The sequence below is a fragment of the Rhinopithecus roxellana genome, chromosome 18, assembly GCF_007565055.1.
Source record: "Rhinopithecus roxellana isolate Shanxi Qingling chromosome 18, ASM756505v1, whole genome shotgun sequence".
In the NCBI taxonomy this organism is placed as follows: domain Eukaryota; kingdom Metazoa; phylum Chordata; class Mammalia; order Primates; family Cercopithecidae; genus Rhinopithecus; species Rhinopithecus roxellana.
In genome coordinates, this window is record NC_044566.1 from 13,586,650 (window position 1) to 13,606,150 (window position 19,501).

The 19,501-nt window shown below is 39.0% G+C and overlaps 1 protein-coding gene across 1 annotated transcript in view; it reads left to right on the top strand.

Moving 5' to 3' along the window:
• Nucleotides 1-19,501, top strand: part of PLEKHA8 (pleckstrin homology domain containing A8) — a 63,772-nt gene that overhangs the window by 26,835 nt on the left and 17,436 nt on the right. Inside the window, exons 5-12 of the mRNA XM_010376658.2 lie at nt 1,081-1,239; nt 2,268-2,308; nt 4,535-4,692; nt 6,515-6,671; nt 7,061-7,146; nt 12,831-12,889; nt 14,197-14,327; nt 14,966-15,036. Coding sequence (XP_010374960.1) covers nt 1,081-1,239; nt 2,268-2,308; nt 4,535-4,692; nt 6,515-6,671; nt 7,061-7,146; nt 12,831-12,889; nt 14,197-14,327; nt 14,966-15,036 — 862 coding nt within the window. The remainder of the gene's footprint in view (nt 1-1,080; nt 1,240-2,267; nt 2,309-4,534; nt 4,693-6,514; nt 6,672-7,060; nt 7,147-12,830; nt 12,890-14,196; nt 14,328-14,965; nt 15,037-19,501) is intronic.

The window sequence follows — 19,501 nt, forward strand, 5'->3', positions numbered from 1 at the left end:
GAAAGTAACAAAATTAAACAAAGAATAGCAATATGTACATTTCATCTTATGCAAGTGTATAGCTTTCCTTCCTGGAATGAATTGGGGATTAATTAATTGATAATATTTGGAACCTTTAACTTTAGTACGATCATATTAAAATATGTTTCTCTCCAGTTTCATACTGTTTTGTTTATTACAGCCTTGTGGAGCCATTTCTATAGCAGTGGCTATTAAGATGCCAACTTAGTGTCTTTCATTGATGTGCGTCTATGAAACTAACAGTATTTTGTTTTACCTTTGTAACTGTGCTTTGGAATAGACTAGTGCTTTCAAAGATGGAGACACAGCTTTTTTTCTCTTCGTTGTCAGCAAGGATTGTGATTTTTAGTATATATTAATACAGTCATTATTCACTTATTTTAAAACATATATTAAAAGATTTCTCTGGTGTTAAGCTATGTATAGAATGGCTCACATTAACCAGGGTCTCTGCTCTACTTTCAAAGAAGTTTCGATCTGACAAACAATGCATCTGCAGATTATAATGAAAGATTTTCATTTATTTTCTTAGGTAGTAGAAGAACACTACACTACTGGTAGTACGTGTGTTTTGAATTTTTCTAAAAAAGGTGATTTAATCCACTTGCATTCACTTCCTTTTGGGTGCTCTTACTCATTCAGCAGCTGCCTAATATGTATGAGATAGGCTGTGAGGGGAATGGGAGGGAAGATGAAGGATACCAAAAAAAGCATTTCAGTCCTGCTCTTGGGAAGTTTATAGTCTAGAGCAGTGATTCTCAAGGAGGGATACTTTCGGTTGTCGTGACTGAGGGAGTTAAAATTAATTCTACGTAAATTGAACCACTTTACTACCTAAGGCTTTCAGCAGCTCCCTCATTGCTTGTAGGTTAAAGTCAAATAGTGCTGATAGTTACTTGATTAATAGATAGATTGGGCTTTTCTTCTATAACTGATGTACATATTTCAGCAGGTGGATACATTATTATTATTTTGTGGACAACCTCTAAGGGCATTCCACAATTGGGCTTTTTCTTTTTTGGCAAGGTAAAGGAGTCTTCCACTCTGGTTTTTTCGTAGGAGGGAATTGATGTGGGAACTTTGCTGAAATCCACCTGTAATACTTTTCTGAAGACCTTGGAAGAATGCATGCAGATCGCAAATGCAGCCTTCACCTCTGAGCTGCTCTACCGCACTCCACCAGGATCACCGCAGCTGGCCATGCTCAAGTCCAGCAAGGTAAAAGTCCAGCTCAGTTTGGCTGCAACAAGGCATCATGAAAAGTTTCAAAGTTTATAGTGAGTTATGTTCTCTATTACCCTTTAGTGACTTATAAAGACAGTTTTTTAATGGACTTTGCTTTATGTCCTTTTTTATATCTGTCCTCAGCACCCCATATCCAGTCAGTTATTTGTGGCAATTTTACCACCTAAGCATGTTTCTAATGTAGCCTCTTTCCAACCCCTTGTCCAGTGAGTCTTGCCTAAAGTTGTGATAGTCTTCTAACTATTAATAGTTGCTTTCAGCCTGACCCTTCCAGTCAACCATATTTCTATTAATGCAGTATAAATTGAACCACTTAACCTAAGCCTTTCAGTGGCTCCTTCATTGCCTATAGGTTGAAGTCAAAACTTCTTAACCCCTTCCCACATTACCAGCTCTTTCTCTGTCATTACCTAGCTTGAACATATTCATTGCTTGTGTTAATAGTTCCTCCCACACCTTTGTGCCATTTTCCAGTGCCGGGAATGCCCTTCACTTCTCTTTCCTGGATTAGCTCATACTCATCCTCAAAGACTTAGTCTCTTCTTACCCGAATCCCTAAATTGGGCTAAAAGCCTCTCTTATACATACTTCTATTTTATTTGTATTCCTCGTTTTGTACTGAAATGATATTTAGGGCCGGAACCCCATAATGTCTACCTTTATACCTCTAGTATTTGATATAATACTTGTGTCATGGTTTGCTACTTATTAATGTTTAATGAGCATAACTGAAATTACAAAGAAAGCTAATCACTGAGTTTGACTGTGATAATTTTTGTCTGTCAAAAGATCATCTTCCTTTTACTTAGAAATGTATTTGTATAAATAAGGACTAGGTGGAATCGATGACTTCCTTTTGGGAAGACCTAAAATTGTTTCTGTTTAGTGGGGCTAGTGTATATTATGGTCATATGGTCGTATTTACCATTTTGTATGTAATAAGATCCTAAATATGTTCTGTTCAAAGTTTAACATGTGACTTTTCTTTGCTTCTTTTAAAGATGAAACATCCTATTATACCAATTCATAATTCTTTGGAAAGGTACAGTAGCTTTTTTTCTTCTTGCTAAAAATTAAAAAAAATAAGGATATTTTTATTCCTTGTTTAAAAAAAGATACTTTGATCATGTAATGGTTTTTCTCAGGATTTGAAATAATATGGAAGTAAACATATCTGACTTTCCTCTTTTGAGGGAGCCTGAATCAACCCAGAGCAGACCTTTTATTTAGCACTAATAGGGAATATGTTGGCATTTTCCCTAAGATGGATCTCACCCATCACATCTAGTAACTTTTAATCTCTCTAGGGTGTACTGAAGGTTGAAACTTCTCTTGTAGAGGAAACTTCTCTCTGAGCTTTGTTTTAAGTGTGCTTTTATCTAGAAATGATAGTAGTGCTATTTTGTTATGTTTAAAAATAAAAATCTTAGGTAGCATGCAGGTTGAAAAATAACCTATCAAAATCTAAACTATTTCTATTCCCCTAAATGCTCCTTCAATTTTTAAGGTGATTTAACCCATGAAAGTGGGTTAAATTACTGTAGCCTCAACATCCCGGGCCCAAGCAATCCCACCTCATCCTCCCAAGTAGCTGGGACTACAGGTGCATGCCACCATGCCTGGCTAATTTTTGTGTTTTTTTGTAGAGACAGGGTTTCACCATGTTGCCCAGGCTGGTCTTGAACCCCTGAGCTCAAGCGATCCACCCGCCTTGGTCTCCCCAAGTGTTGGTATTACAGGCCTGAGCCACTGTGCCTGGCCTCAAATTATTTAATAGTTCGTCTCTTTATATACTATTGCTTACTTCTTTATTACAAGGATTGTTCCCAATTTAGTTATTTCCAGTTTTCTCCTATTCTAAATATTCTTACTAGGAGCATATTTGTAGGATTTTTGTTGTTGTTGAGGTCTTTGCCTCTATATGCTCCTACATTTTTAATTACTAGGTTGAAATACAGTATTTTTTTTTTTTTTTTTTTTTAAGAAAATAGCAAATACTTTTCCTGGAGTTACTATGTAGCTTGGACCCCTCTTCCTTATTTTTATTAGAAGAAAATATTTTGGGCTAGGTATAATCACCTAATTATAATGATAAGATATTGTGATTGTTCCTTTAACCGATAGAATTAGCTGTTCTACATGCATGTTAATTGGCTTTTTCTGTTACCCTAATGTGCTGACGTTTCCCTCTGGATGTGTTGTGATCCTCCTGGGTTTTTTCTCTCAGACATGCTTTATAAGGAGTACTCTCCCTGGCCGGGCATGGTGGCTAACGCCTATAATTCCAGTGCTTTGGGAGGCCGAGGGAGGTCAGGCGTTCAAGACCAGCCTGGCCAACCTGATGAAACCCTGTCTCTACTAAAAATACAAAAAATTAACTGGGCGTGGTGGCGGGCGCCTGTAATCCCAGCTACTCAGGAGGCTGAGGCAGGAGAATCACTTGAACCCAGATGCCAGAGGTTGCAGTGAGCCAAGATCACACCATTGCACTCCAGCCTGGGCGACAGAGCGAGACTCCATCTCAAAATAAAGTAAAATAAAATAAAATAAGATGAGATGAGATAAAGTTACTGGCCGGGCAAGCACAGAGAAATGGCCAGTGGTGTAGAGAGAGAGAAGAAGACCCCCAGGGAGAAGTTGAGGAAAGTAAAGTGTACAAAGTGGCACCTGGAGAAAGCTGATTGAAAACCAAAGAGCTGTCAATGACTATTTCCTGATGCTGCTGGGGAGCAGGAAGATTGGGACTGCTAACGGTGCTGGGAAAGCCATTAACGGCTCTTTGATTTCTAAATTGCAGCCTTGAGGCTGGACTGCTCCCATCACAGGCCTTGGAGGCAGAAGACTGGGAGGTCTGGGTTGATTTAACACTTCTTTCAGTGGATGTTGAAAGGATCACATTTACCTGGGCAGTCAGTTTATGACCAGGCTTGGCAGATGGCATGGCTCATGCCTGTAATCCCAGCACTTTAGAAAGCTGAGGTGGGAGGATTGCCTGAGGCCAGGTGGTCAAGACCAACCCAGGCAACATAGTGACACCCCATCTCTACAAAAAATTAGAAAACTGGGCATGGTGGCAGGCACCTGTAGTCCGAGCTACTCAGGGTGGAGTGCTCAAGTAGGAGGATTGATTGAGCCCAGTAGATTGAGGCTGCAGTAAGCCGTGATTGTGCCACTGTACTACAGCCTGGGTGACAGAGCGGAGACCTGTTTCAAAAAAAAAGACCAAATAACGACTTTCTGGCTTTTTTTCCTTTTAAAAAATTTGCAGGCAAATGGAGTTGAGTACTTGTGAAAATGGATCTTTAAATATGGAAATAAATGGTGAGGAAGAAATCCTAATGAAAAATAAGAATTCCTTATCTTTGAAATCTGCAGAGATAGACTGCAGCATATCAAGTGAGGAAAATACAGATGATAATATAACAGGTAAAAACAAAAGTAAAGTCTGAAACAAACCAATTTTAGATGATAGAAAATTTGGGAACTTGATGTATATCCATGATAGGGATTAACCTCAAGACCATGTAGTGGTGTCTCCTAAGGAGGATATTGGCTGGGTAAGATAGGTCATATGACTGAACAACATTCTTTCATCCAATCTGACCCTGACCTGGTGTTGAGAAGGCAGAGTGAAGAGGAAGATTCCTGCTCATTGTTCTTGGCTGTGTTCATGGGCTGCAGTGAGCAGAGGGCCTTCAACCCTGTATCTTAAAAGTCCTTTGAACTTAGATTATGATGTTAGACTTAACAGTGTGTAAAATTACCACAGTTCAGTTTTTCATCCTCCCGGTTTCTGTTGGGCCTGAGGATGTCAGAATTCACTAGTCACCATGAGGTTTCTACCCAGTCTTCTCTGTGTTTATCAAGCCAAAGTCCCACATTTCAGGTAATAGGTCTGTAGTTCAAATATGCTAATCCCTTGGCACTAATTGCTGAAATCTACTTCGGATCAAAGACAACTATATTAGAGCTTTTAATTATGTTATAAGTACTTAATAATTTGAAAATGAAATTAAAATTTCCTCCTCATCTACTTTGAAATAAGAGACCTTGTTTTTTCCTGATGAATTGGGGAGCAGTGTGAGAGCTGAGGGAAGGAGCTGTGTTTTCTTAGCTGTTAATCTGAGAGAGACAATCCACACATCATTGGAGTCTTATCTCTTGGGTAAATAATAAAGACAGGAGAAAATGTCTGTCCAAACAGTGCAGTCATTTATTTGCTCAGATAATTTTGCTTCTAGGAATTGTTCTTCAGTGAATAGTTAGATTTAAGGAGAAAGACATATTGACAGGGATGTTCTTTGTGGCATTACAGTCATTATTTGCAGTAGTTACATTTTATTGAGTCACCATGACCACTGAATTAGCAAATAGTAAACTGTTGCTCCTGGGGGAAATACAGGGTTAGGTTCCTGCAAGCCTCTGGTCACAAAATTTTTGTCTACCAATCAATACATAGCCTTGTTTTATGTGTGTTTTCGTTTAAAGACACTTTAATATGTATTGTTGATTCATTAACATTGAACTCACAGCAAACAGCACTACTACTCATGCTTGAATGAAGCTTATCTAACACACATCTTTTTTCCCTAAGGCACATCACAGCCTTTTTGTGGGTAGGAACACTAGATGGTACTATACTTGGGAGCCCTTTTAAACAGCAAAAACAACAAAATGCACAAACATGCATAAAATGTGGCACTAAGGAAGGACATGTGTCCGTCCTATGAGAGCTGAAACAGGAAGACAGAACATCACATTGCTCTACCTCAGCTAGGAATATGTGTGTCTGGCAACAAAGTTTTCACCACTCTGTGTCCACAAATGACTGCAAAAGTGCCGTGTGTATTGATTTTAGGGTTACAAAATAAATTTTAGCAAGTAGACAAATTCACAAATATGTATAGAATGTGCTAATAATGAGTAGTGATTGTATTTATAATTATAAAAATTTGGAAGCTACCTAAGTGCCCCTCATGGGTGTGATACAATATAACATGGTCATTAAAATCATGTTTTTGAAGGGTTGAATGATGATACATTGTTTAGTGAAAGCAAGCAGGATGCAAATCTACACATACTTCAAGTTTTTGTTTGTGTCTGTAGATGTATGTGTATGTGTATGTGAAGTGTTTCATGAATTTTTATTTCTATGTATTTTTCTGTGTTTTAGAAATTTTCAACAATGAATATGTATTTTTATAATAAATATATAATAGGTTAGTAATAGGTATTTTCTACTTTGCAGTCCAAGGTGAAATAATGAAGGAAGATGGAATGGAAAACCTGAAAAATCATGACAATAACTTGACTCAGTCTGGATCGGACTCAAGTTGCTCTCCAGAATGCCTCTGGGAGGAAGGCAAAGAAGTTATCCCAACTTTCTTTAGTACCATGAACACAAGGTATTCTAGACTCTCTAATATCACTGATGCTTGGATACTAGCTTCTATTCTGGAAAATCAGTCATGGTGTTCCTTTCAGGTGATGGCATGTTCTAGGAGAATAGAGAATGTAGTATACCAAGTACCTGCTTTAGTGTTTGCTCTTTCTTACCAATGAATAAGAAGGAACTGATTGTGAAGTGTGCTCTGTGAACAGATGTTAGCTTGCTTTGGTGGATTATCTTTGGAAAATTATTTTATGAGACCATATTAGAAAAACGGTCATTGGGGCATATCAAGTCAAATGAGTTGCCCTACAGAGAGGCAGCTGTTTCTATGAATTACCTCTGAACTGCAGGGTGCTGATACTGTATTTTCAATCTTTTCTCCTCCGTATCACCAAATTGTAGCTTTAGTGACATTGAACTTCTGGAAGACAGTGGCATTCCCACAGAAGCATTCTTGGCATCATGTTATGCTGTGGTTCCAGTCTTAGGTAAGATTCCTGCAGTTGCCTTACATTCATTCATCTCTAGAATCTGCCTCACTGTAGTTATTTTGTAGGAGAAATACCCCGAACTGTGTGTACAGTGAGATGACCCTTCTTAGCTATTTGTTCAAATCACCAGACACATACAGTTAAAACTTTGTGACCTTAAGCATTATTGCATATTCCCATTTCATTTCTAATTATGATTAAATATTGACCTCAGAATAGTGTAATTTAAAAAGGGGATCTTTCTAGAAACCATACATAAAAGTAAAAAAAGTATTTGAGGAATAGGCCTTCAAATATATTGGCACTGTGAAAAAATGTATTTTACCAGTTAAAACTTTTTTGTTTTTGAGACAGGGTCTTGCTTTGTTGCCCAGGCTGGAGTGCAGTGGCATGATCTCTGTTCACTGCAAACTTCACCTCCCAGGCTCAAGCAATCCTTCCACCTCAGCCTCCTTGGTAGCTGGACTATATGCGCATGCCCAGCTAATTTTTGTATTTTTTTCTAGAGATGGGTTTCATCATGTTACCCATACTGGTCTGGAATACCTGGGCTGAAGTGATCCTTGCCTCCCAAAATGTGAGCCACCATACCTGCCCAAAACATATTTTCCTTCCTTCCTTCCTTCCTTCCTTCCTTCCTTCCTTCCTTCCTTCCTTCCTTCCTTCCTTCCTTCCTTCCTTCCTTCCTTCCTTCCTTCCTTCCTTCCTTCCTTCCTTCCCTCCCTCCCTCCCTCCCTCCCTCCCTCCCTCCCTCCCTCCCTCCCTCCCTCCCTCCCTCCCTCCCTCCCTCCCTCCCTCCCTGTTTCTTTTCTTTTCTTTCTTTCTTTCTTTTTTTTTTTTTTTTTTTTTTAGACGGAATCTGGCTCTGCCACCCAGGCTAGAGTGCAGTGGCGGGATCTCCATTCACTGCAAGCTCCACCCCACCAGGTTCACGCCATTCTCCTGCCTCAGCCTCCCGAGTAGCTGGGACTACAGGCACCTCTCACCACACCCGGCTACTTTTTTTGTATTTTTAGTGGAGAAAGGGTTTCACTGTGTCTGCTGGGATGGTCTCCATCTCCAGACCTCCTGATCCGCCTGCCTCGGCCTCCCAAAGTGCTGGGATTACAGGCCTGAGCCACTGCGCCCGGCCTCCAAAACATATTTTCAAAGATTTTTAAAGATATATTCTCTCTCTCTCTCTCTCTCTATATATATATGTAAAACATATATATCACATATCACATATGTATCACACATATATCACACATATCTCACACATATCTCACACATATATCTCACATATATATATGTAAATAAATAAAATGTATGTTATGGCTGGGCGCAGTGGCTCATGCCTGTAATCCCAGCACTTTGGGAGGCTGAGGCAGGCAGATCACCTGAGATGAGGAGTTTGAGACCAGCCTGGCCAACGTGGTAAAACCCTGTCTTTACTAAAAATACAAAAATTAGTTGGGCATGGTGGCACATGCCTGTAATCCCAGTTATTCAGGAGGCTGAGGCAGGAAAATCTTTTGAACCTGGGAGGCAGAGGTTGCAGTGAGCCGAGATTGCGCCACTGCATTCCAGCCTGGACGACAGACAACCTGTCTCAAAAAAAAAATGTATATGTATATATGTTATGTGTGTATATATATGTTATATTTATATTTTGAATAAATACATCTATGAAAATTTATATGTAACATTTAAATTATATGTAATTTATATATATGACAAATATATCATTTTATATATTATATATAGTGTTTATATATATAAAGTTTATTTATGTCAAATTCACTTTTACTTGTATAAAGTCAGTAATACCAAGAATGGCTAATGTGTTGAAATTTGCTTTATGACCCATTTAACTATATATCTTTTGTAAAAATTGAGGTATAACTTGCGTAGGACTTAACTGTTACGATTCAGTGAATTTTGACAAATGCATCTACCTCTGTAATCCATATCCTTATCAAGAAATAGTATGTTTTCATCACCCTAGAATGTTCCCTGTGTCACTCAGTCTAAAATAACCATTTTATTGATTTCTGTCACCATAGGTTAGTTCTGCCTATTCTGAAACTTGATATAACTGGAATATTATACTCTTTTGCCTCTGGCTTTTCTCATACAGTATGTTTTTGAGATTCATCCTTGTTGTCTGTATCAGTAGTTCATTCCTTTTTATTGCTAAGTAGTATTCCATTAAATGAATATACCACAATTATTTATTCACTCTCTTATTGATGGACTTTGGGTGGTTTGTAGTTTGGGACTCTTTTTTTTTTCTTGAGTCTTGCTCTGTCACCTAAGCTGGCGTGCAGTGGCACTATCTCGGCTCACTGCAACCTCCACCTCCCGGGTTCAAGTGATTCTCCTGCCCCAGCCTCCCGAGTAGCTGAGATTACAGGCCTGTGCCACCATGCCCGGCTAATTTTTTTTTGTATTTTTAGTAGAGACAAGGTTTCACCATATTGGCCAGGCTGGTCTCAAACTCCTGACTTCATGTGATCCGCCCACCTTGGCCTCCCAAAGTGCTGGGATTACAGGAGTGAGCCACTGCTCTTGGCCAATTTGGGACTATTATAAATGGAATTGCTCTAAACATTTTTGTGCCTATGGGCCTATGCTTTCATTTCTCTTGAGTAAATACCTAGGACTGGAATTGCTAGTTCATAGTTTAATTTTATAATAAACTGCCAGACAGTTATAATGGTTGCACATAGTGTATGAGTTCATAGTGTATGAGTATTCTAGTTGTTTCACGTCTTCACCAGCATTTGGTGGTGTCAGTATTTTGGTTTTGGCCATTCCTGCATGTTTTAGTGATATTTCATTGTGGCTTTAATTTGCATTTCCATGATGACTAATGATATTGAGCACTTCTATTGGCCATTGCTATCTCTTCCATTGTGAAATGTCTGTTCAAATCTTTCACCCATTTTTAAAAGTCAGTTTTTCTTTTTATTACTGAGTTGGGAGAGTTCTTTATATATTCTTAATTAAAATTCCATTGTAGACACGTGAGTATTTTCCCCCAGACTATGGCTTGCCTCCTCCTTTTCTTAATGATGCCTTTTCAGAAGTTTTAAATTTTGATGAAGTCCAGTTTCTTCTTTTATACTTAGTGCTTTTAGTGTCTTAAGAAATCTTTACCTGTCCCAAAGGTCATGAAGATATTCTGTTTTCTTCTAGACTCTTCTAACTTTTACATTTGTGCCTATGAACCAGTGGAATTATTTTTTGTGTGTGGTGTGAGGTAGGGAGTTGAGGCTCATTTTTTTTTTCCCCTTGTGGTATCTGGTTGCTCAAGAACCATGGGTCAAAATATGTTTTCCCTTTTACATTGCTTTGGCAACTCTGTCAAAAATCAATTGAACTTACAATGCTTATAATGTGGGACTGTTTCTGGACTCTCTCTTCTGTTCCAGTGATCTTATGGTGTCTTAATTATTATAAGGCTTGAAATCAGATAATGTAAGTCTCTCAGTTTTTTCTTTTTCAAGGTTGTTTTGGAAATTCTAGACCTTTTGATAAATTTTAGCTGTTCAATTCCTATTTAAAAGTCTTTTAGGATTTTGATTAAGATTACATTGTATCTGGAAACCAATTACGGGAAAACTGGCTTCTTAAACAACATTGAAGGCAGGGCTTACAGGCTCATAACTGTAATCCCAGCACTTTGAGGCCAAGGCAGGAGGATCGCTTGAGACCAGGAGTTTGATCCTGGCCTAGGCAACAAAGTGAGACCCTGCCCCTATAAAAAAATTAGCCATGTGTGATGGCGCAAGCCTATAGTCCCAGCTACTTGGGAGGCTGATGCAGGAGAATCACCTGAGCCTGGGATATCAAGGTTGCAGTGAGCCGTGATTGCACCTTGTACTCCATCCTAGGTGACAGAGCAAGACCCTGTCTCAAAAACAAAAACACTGATAATCTTCCAATCCATGAGGATGCTATATCTGTTTACTTAAGTCATTTTAATTTTCTCTCAAGAATGTTCTATATAGTTTTTAGTGTATAGCTATCATACATCTTTTGTTAGGAATAAATTTTAGAATTTTTTGTTTATTCTGTTGTAAAAAGTGTTTTATTTCATTTTCCAATTATTAATAGCATGTACATACAAATTGTGTTTATATGCTGAGTTGTTTTTATAATCATGAATAACTTTATAAAATGCTTTTTCTTTATTTGCTGAAGTCATTTTTTTTTTCCTGTAATTTGTTAATGTAGTGAATTACATTGTTTGGATGAATTTCATTCATTATCTTGATATTTGTTTCTATCATCTTGCTACTTATTTTCTGCTTTTCTCTGTATGTTCTTTGTTCCCTTTTTAAAAACTCCTTTCCTGATTTCTCACTAGTTAATCAATTTTTTTTTAGTATTCTGTTTTATTTCCTCTTTTGACCTCTTAGCTACCTATCTTTGTCCCTGCCTTTCTTTTAGATCAATCAAGTTTTTTGTTTTGTTTTGTTTTGTTTTTTAGAGTTCCACTATCTTTTGTCTTTTGGCTTTTTAGCTATACCTCTTTGTTTTATTTTTTAGTCATTGTTGTTGCCCAACAGAAATATTCAAACCACATACGTAATTTTAAGTTTTCTAGTAGGCACATTATCATAGTAAACAAAAATTAATTTTAATTATGTATTTTAAAACCTAGAATATCTAAAATATCTCAACATGTAATAAATATAAAAGAATCATTGGGCCGGGCGTGGCAGCTCATGCCTGTAATCCCAGCACTTTGGGAGGCCAAGGCAAGTGGATCACAAAGTCAGGAGATCAAGACCATCTTGGCCAATGTGGTGACACATGCCTGTAATCCCAGCTACCTGGGAGGTTGAGGCAGGAGAATCGCTTGAACCAAGGAGTTGGAGGTTGCAGTGAGCCGAAATCACGCCACTGCACTCTAGCCTGGTGACAGAGAGAGTCTCTGTCTCAAAAAAAAAAAAAAGAATAATTAGTAAGTTTGGACATGGTGGCTCACGCCTGTAATCCCAGCACTTTGGGAGGCTGAGGTGGGCAGATCACTTGAGATTAGGAGTTCAAGACCAGCCTGGCCAACATGGTGAAGCCTGTTTCTACTAAAAATACAAAAGTTAGCTGGGCGTGGTGGTGGGCATCTATAATCTCAGCTACTCAGGAGGCTGAGGCAGGAGAATCGCTCGAACCCGGAAGATGGAGGTTGCCGTGAGCTGAGATCACGCTGCTCCACTCCAGCCTGGGGACACAGTGAGAGACTCCATCTCAAAAAACCAAACAAAAAAACCAAAAGAATCATTAATGAGATATTTTGCAATCTCTTTTTCATACTTAGTTTTCCAAATTTGGTATGTATTTTACCGTACATTTGGTTAGTACTAGCCACACTGCAAGTACTAGCTAGTCACATATCTAGTGGCTACCATATTGGACAGTGCAGCCCTAAGGATTGCTATATGAATCCTAAACTTATAAGATTGTCTTCATCTCACCTGTCACTTAGGGCCTCATTGTAACTCACCTTGGAGTAGTGTAATAGAAAAAGATGATAATAGTATCCTGGAAGCTTTTGAAGGTTATGTTTAGATAATGGTTTGGAAGCAAAAATTAAAGTTGTTGAGGATCTGCTAAATTTATTATTTCTTTATTATAAAAATATTGCCACTTAAAATTGTTTTTTCAGAAATGTTTTTGATCTTTTCTTCTAGACAAACTTGGCCCTACAGTGTTTGCTCCTGTTAAGATGGATCTTGTTGGAAATATTAAGGTGAGCATACTGGTTTGTCTCTGTGGAAACTTTTAAATAAAGGAAAATGTTGTCAACATTTTTGTGCTTGGCAAGAATAAATCAAAAAATAGAAAATGTATCACTGTTCTTTAAGAGAGCAAGCATCTTTCTTCTCACATTGTGAATGCTCAGGGAATTACTAAGCCTTTATTATATGCTAGAGTTAAGCTTTATGGGGAGTAGAAGATTCATTTTTAAAATGAAACCAGGACTGCCTTTTCTTTTTTTTTTTTTTTTTTTTTTTTTGTTTGTTTGTTTGTTTGTTTGTTTTTTTTTTGAGACGGAGTCTCGCTCTGTCGCCCAAGCTGGAGTGCAGTGGCCGGATCTCAGCTCACTGCAAGCTCCGCCTCCCGGGTTCACGCCATTCTCCTGCCTCAGCTCCCGAGTAGCTGGGACTACAGGCGCCCGCCACCTCGCCCGGCTAGTTTTTTGTACTTTTTTTAGTAGAGACGGGGTTTCACCGTGTTAGCCAGGATGGTCTCGATCTCCTGACCTTGTGATCCGCCCGCCTCGGCCTCCCAAAGTGCTGGGATTACAGGCTTGAGCCACTGCGCCCGGCCCAGGACTGCCTTTTCATGTGCACCGTGTGGTTCAGTAGGGTTTCACTCTAATGTCCACACTGATTCTGTGCTTTTTTAGGTTGAAATGATGACAAGTTATATTTTTCTAAAAGCTAGGTTATATAGTGAAAATAGCTGTCAGTGGTCTGGGACTCAAAAGGCCCATTTCCAGTGGTAGTTGTGGAACCATCAACAACTCACCAAATTTCTCTGAGCCTCTTTCTTCCAGGTAAAATAAGGGATAGGTCCCCTTTTAAATGTAGATTAAATGTTACCTTCTTGAGGATACAGTACCTCATAAAAATCTGTGTTTTTTGTCATTGGAGACTAGTCTTTGAGGAAGCACTATTAGGAATTCCTGTAGATATACCTTTCTTTATTGTATTTAGGTGGAATAGTTGCAAGTAGTCTCAGTAGAACAAATGATTGTTGAGTTTTATACTCAGAGTGAAAAGTATCTGCCAAAGACAGCCATGAGAGAGGTTCTGAGGCAGAAAAAAGAACTTAAAGAACAAAACTTTAAACCCTGAGACTATTTAATTCCAGTTTAAGCTACATAGAATTCTCCAAAAAAAATATTATCATGAAAATATAAGGAAGAAGGTAATAGAAGCTTAATTTATTTATAGAGGCCTGCTTGCCAAACTTACAAGTCTCAATACTATACTGAGTTGCTTGATAACTTCGGCATTTTAAACTTAGGTTGTTTCCCTGCTTTCCCTCCAGAAAGTAAATCAGAAATACATAACCAACAAAGAAGAGTTTACCACTCTCCAGAAGATAGTGCTGCACGAAGTGGAGGCGGATGTAGCCCAGGTTAGGAACTCGGCGACTGAAGCCCTCTTGTGGCTGAAGAGGTGAGGCAGTTGGGGTGGGACTGCTAGCAGTTAAAATCTAGCTCAAAAAAAATTACCAGCAAAAAAAATTGTTACACAAAGGAGACTGCTTCTGAGTGAAGGATCTAGTTGAATTGTGTAGCCTTTTCTAGAAGGCCTAATGAATAATACCATTTTTTTTTTACCTCCCTTTTGATGGTGATAAATATTGTTAATAAGTATATAAGATAGGAATCTTAAAGGCATTAAAGTCAACTGGCTTCTCTTTAAATCAATAGCTCTCCAACTTCAGTGGCATCAGAATCATCTGGAGGACTTGTTAAAAACACTAGACTCAGAACCAGTTTCTGATTGAGTAAATCGGATGGGGCCCCAGAATTTGCATTTCTGGCAAATTCCCAGGTAATGCTAAAGCCACTAGTCCTGGGACACATTTTGAAAACCACTTCTTTAGGTATATCAGATGAGATGAAAGACGGGCTCCAGACCAAGCTAAAGGGAAGTGAAGGGAAGAGGTTCAAGGAATGCCATATGATTTGACCTATTCACTGCTGTGCCTGACATGTTACTGAAATGGAAGCTGATGTCTGCCGTTTCTTTATACTCATTCAACATAAGGGAACTTTGAAAGTAATATTTCTTCCTTTATTTTGTTTTAGAGGTCTCAAATTTTTGAAGGGATTTTTGACAGAAGTGAAAAATGGGGAAAAGGATATCCAGACAGCCCTGAGTAAGTGTTCTTTACGTTTTGTCGGATGAATCAATAGAATGTGGAATGGAGACTCCTAGAGGAGGATACAGGATATAGGGGATATTTCTGCTTTTCAGGATTTGATTTTGTTTCTTTTCTTATTTCATTATTATTCATTGCTTCCTATATGCTTTGTTTTAAAAGTACCTATGAGACAATGACCTGGTAATCTAGATGTTACTTACTAAAAATCCGTATATTTTAAAGGAGTGCTGAATAAATGGAAAGCCATCTCTTAAATATAATAGGAAGACCTAATATTATCAAGAAGTTAGTTTTCCTAAATCTTCAGATATATTATAGTCCTTGAAAATCATACATATCCAAAGAAAAGCTTGAAGTCCAAACAGCGGATTGGCGTGGGGAAATCCCAGGGATATGTCCTGGAGTAGGATTAAAGGTTTTCATCATCCTGTACTCCTCAAATATATAATGCTCTGTGCGTCCCAGTTTCTAGTCGTAGAGCCAAAGTGGGATGAAGGGCTTGGTCAAAGGAGATCATCTTATATCTCCAGCACCTTAAGGTAGTGACTGCAACATTGTAGGTGCTTAATAAACATTGGACAGGTAGGTGGATGGATGGATGTGTGGATAGAGCCATTTATCAGACCAGTTTTGAAAATGTTGAGATTTGGAAGCATCCTTACAGTGCTTCCAATGGAGTGGCTGAACTCTCACCGTTGATCTGTAGGAAATTCTTCTAGCATGGGCCGTGAGGCATGTGTGGAGAAAAAAATGAACTGTGACAGAAACTAGTTAGATGCTTCTGGTTTGAGAGGGAGCTAGTGTTCTCTGTGGCTTTTTTTCAGTGTCACAGTTGGGTTCTACCTCCTTCTGTTAGTCCTCTCTCTGGGCCATGAGTCCTCAAGAATTCTGCCCTCACATGATTTCCCGAGTCTGCCCCATCTAGCAACTGCTGATCTGCCATAAAAATGAGAGCTGACATTTTGATAGCACTTTGTGAAGAATTTAGACTTCATAAACTTAATCCTCATTTCTATCCATTTTTACAGGTTAGGGAACTGTAAGATTAAAATATTGCTTAAGACCAACATAGGGTCTGAAGCAAAGTGGCTTTGAGGCCCCTGCTTTGAAGGTCCACATTTCTCCTACAGAGGGTCTTCTCCACCATCCCTGGGCCACCTGCATTTTTACATTCCCCATATATCCCTGAATTTCAGAATGGTCTCAGTTATATTCTCCCCTCTGTGTCCTGATTTCAAGTACTAAAAGTATATTCAGCATGTCTACTCAGGCCCCCTAGCCAGTATCTGTCAAGCTTTATGGCTTGTGGAGTGATTAGATCAGGAGCTCTGGAGTGGCTCTCTGGATTCTACCACTCATTAGTGCTCTGCTCTTAGACGAGTTATTTAACGTCTCTGATCCTCACTTTCCTCATCTATAAAATGGGAATGGTGATATTATTTCCCTAATAAGTTGGTTGTAAATATTAAGTAGGTGCATGTGCATGTGAAAAAAACTACAGAAGTATTTGGTACACAAAACAGTATGGCTGGGTGCGGTGGCTTATGCCTGTAATCCTACTACTTTGGAAGCCTGAGGCAGGAGGGAGGATCCCTTGAGTTCAGGAGTTTGAGACCAGCCTGGGCAACATGGCAAAACTCCATCTCTCCAAAAATAATACAGAAATTAACTGAGTATGGTGTTGCGTGCCTGTAGTCCCAACTACTTAGGTGACTGAGGTGGGAACATTGCTTGAGCCCAGGAGGTGAAGGCTGCAGTGAGTTGTGGTCGTGCCACTGTACTCCAGTCTGGGCGATCAAGTGAGACCAGACCCTGTCTAAAAAAAAAACAAACAATGCTCAGTTGTCAAGATTAGCATCTATTGTTGTGATAATGATGTTTTGTCATCGTTATCATAATTATGATACATGAAGTTAATAACCTGCCAGAAAATAAGACTTACTTGTCCCAAATCAGTAATGGAAAGTTTACAAAGCTTAGGTGCCAAGCCAGAAACTTCTCTTCAAACTAACTTATTAATATGGAATTTTCATGCCAGCAGAAAGACTTCTCCACCTGTTGGAAATGCAGAAGATACAGGGTTCAGCACTGTGTGCCCAGTGGACTCCGCATGTCTCATGCTGCTATTATTTTGTTAGGGCTGTGTATGGAAGGGGAGTAGGACAATGTTGATCCCATTTAGCCCACTGCAGGAGCTGGGGTGGAACAGAACCCATCTGCTTATGGGCTTTGACCCCCCGCTAGAGATAGAAAGGAAACTGAGGATATACCATTTCTGTCCAGTCCCAACCCCGATTCTGACCACTTTTCTCTCTCCTTTTCTCCTCAAGGTTTCTCATCAAACCTTGTACTTGATTTGGAGACTGGGCCCAGGGGATGTGTTGACTTTGTGAAGAAAGAGGAGACTTTGAAGGGCAAATGCTGCTTTGTGACTGCAGTAATCACAGCCAGTCTCAGCTTTTTCTTCCCTCTCTTCTCCTTCGGCAAAATTTTCGATGGAAAAGAGAAGGGAGGCTGTAAATTTGACATTTTCATCCTGATGTTCAGGCTTATTTCAAAGAAGGTGTTTATAATTTAAATCCTATCTTTGATTGTGGAAATCCCTAGATTCTTGCTGCTGCTCAGTGTGAGGAGATAAAGTTTCACTATTAAACCCACCCTTCCTCCAAAGTTCCCCTATTAAACCCACCCTCCCTCCCCCACAGACACAGACACAACAAGCTCTGTGTAAACGGTTTTTTGAGAAATGTTTACACAATAGTTATTCAGAACCTGTAGGTTCCTTGATGCATATTTCTTCTGGGATAATGGTTCCTTTTTCTCATTTTGAAGTCCCAGCCTTTATAAGTAGAACTGATACCTTGTTTGAAATGAGGGAGGGTGAATAGGTAAAAGAGAGTGTGTGCAATTTATATGCCATTTATAGGCAAGTTTATTGGCTTTTTTAAATTCTAAAGTTGAATTTAAAAACAGCTATCACTTATAATAGAGCACCCAGTGTAACTACTACACTAAGTTCTTGATAAATATTTTATTTAATCTTCCAAATACTCTCCAGTGAATAAACTGAGGTTTAAAGAGGATAAATACTTTCCCTAGGGTCTCAAAATCTCCATCAGTGGTTCTCAAGCTGGTCTGAGGTCAGCAGCATCTTTATCACCTGAAAACTCATTAGAAATGCAGACCATCCAGTTCCACCCCAGACCTGCTGAATCAGACACTCTGATGCTGGGGCCTGGCAGTCCATGTTTTAACAAGTCATTCGGGTGATTCTAATCAATGCTAAAGTTTGAGACCTAGTCATCTAGACTTGGGCCTTTGAGGTTCACCTGTCACTTGTCTACATCTTGATCATTTTGAGATTTTTGACTGCATCTAAGAGATTTTTAATAAGCAGAAGTAAAACTGCTGAAATTAGTTATAGCATCAGTTGATTTTGCCTCCTTTTCATCATAATTTGACAGCTTTCCAATAAAAATACTGCTTAAGAAAAGTTTGAGGTGAATGTTCATGAAACTTGTATGGTCTTAGTGGCCTTGGAAATAGGACATTTATATGTAAAAGTCCTAAATAACATAGTAGAAGTCATGACTCAGTTACCTTTCTGGAAAATGCATCTCTAGTTATTGTATTGCTGCAGCTCTGTGACCTGGAATACTTCCAGTGTCTGGAAGAGGCCTTAGACTTTCCACTGCCCCTTTTTGCACTTGAGCCATCACTTGGCTTCCCCATAATGATGATCACAGTGGAACATTTTGGGTGGTTTCATGCCAAGAGCTGCTCTGTTCCCTTAGTGTCCTCTAACATTCTTTAGAGGTCATTTTCAGGAGGGAGTTGGGTTCACAAGGCAGATATGTTTAATGTTCTGCCTTAGAGCTGAGTCCCCCTCGCCATTGCATATTCCACATCAAAAAAAGGTTTTGGAAAGCATCCTTGCAAGTAGAAGGAAGGAAAGTTGCTCTGGCATTTCATGCACCATTGTATTAAATGTTATATGCTCTGTGCTCAGTGGGATAACATATTGCCGCATATCTCACCTCAGAATGATCCCATAAGTGTCAGTAAAAATTAACACAACCAAGATCCTTTTCTGGCATAGAATAGAAAAGATTTTAAAAGGATGCTCAATCATGTATTTAATATGAAAGGCTTTCATAGACAAGGAGAGATAAGTGAGAGATAAAGTCAGAACTCATAATCAGATATTTGACATCAAATCATAACTTGGCCATTCTGAAAATACTATGGAACGTGAATTGTTATACTCTTTCCAGAACCATTTGCAGCATATGCCTCCGCTGACAGGACTGGCTGGCAGCACAAGCGTTAGTCTTAACAGTGCCTGAAGTTAACAAAGGGCATCTCTGGGTACTTGTTTTATCTCTTCGCACTGGTTATTATCCATACAACTCAGTTTACCTTAAGCTTAGTCACTATAAAGAATTCAGAGGTTACTTTC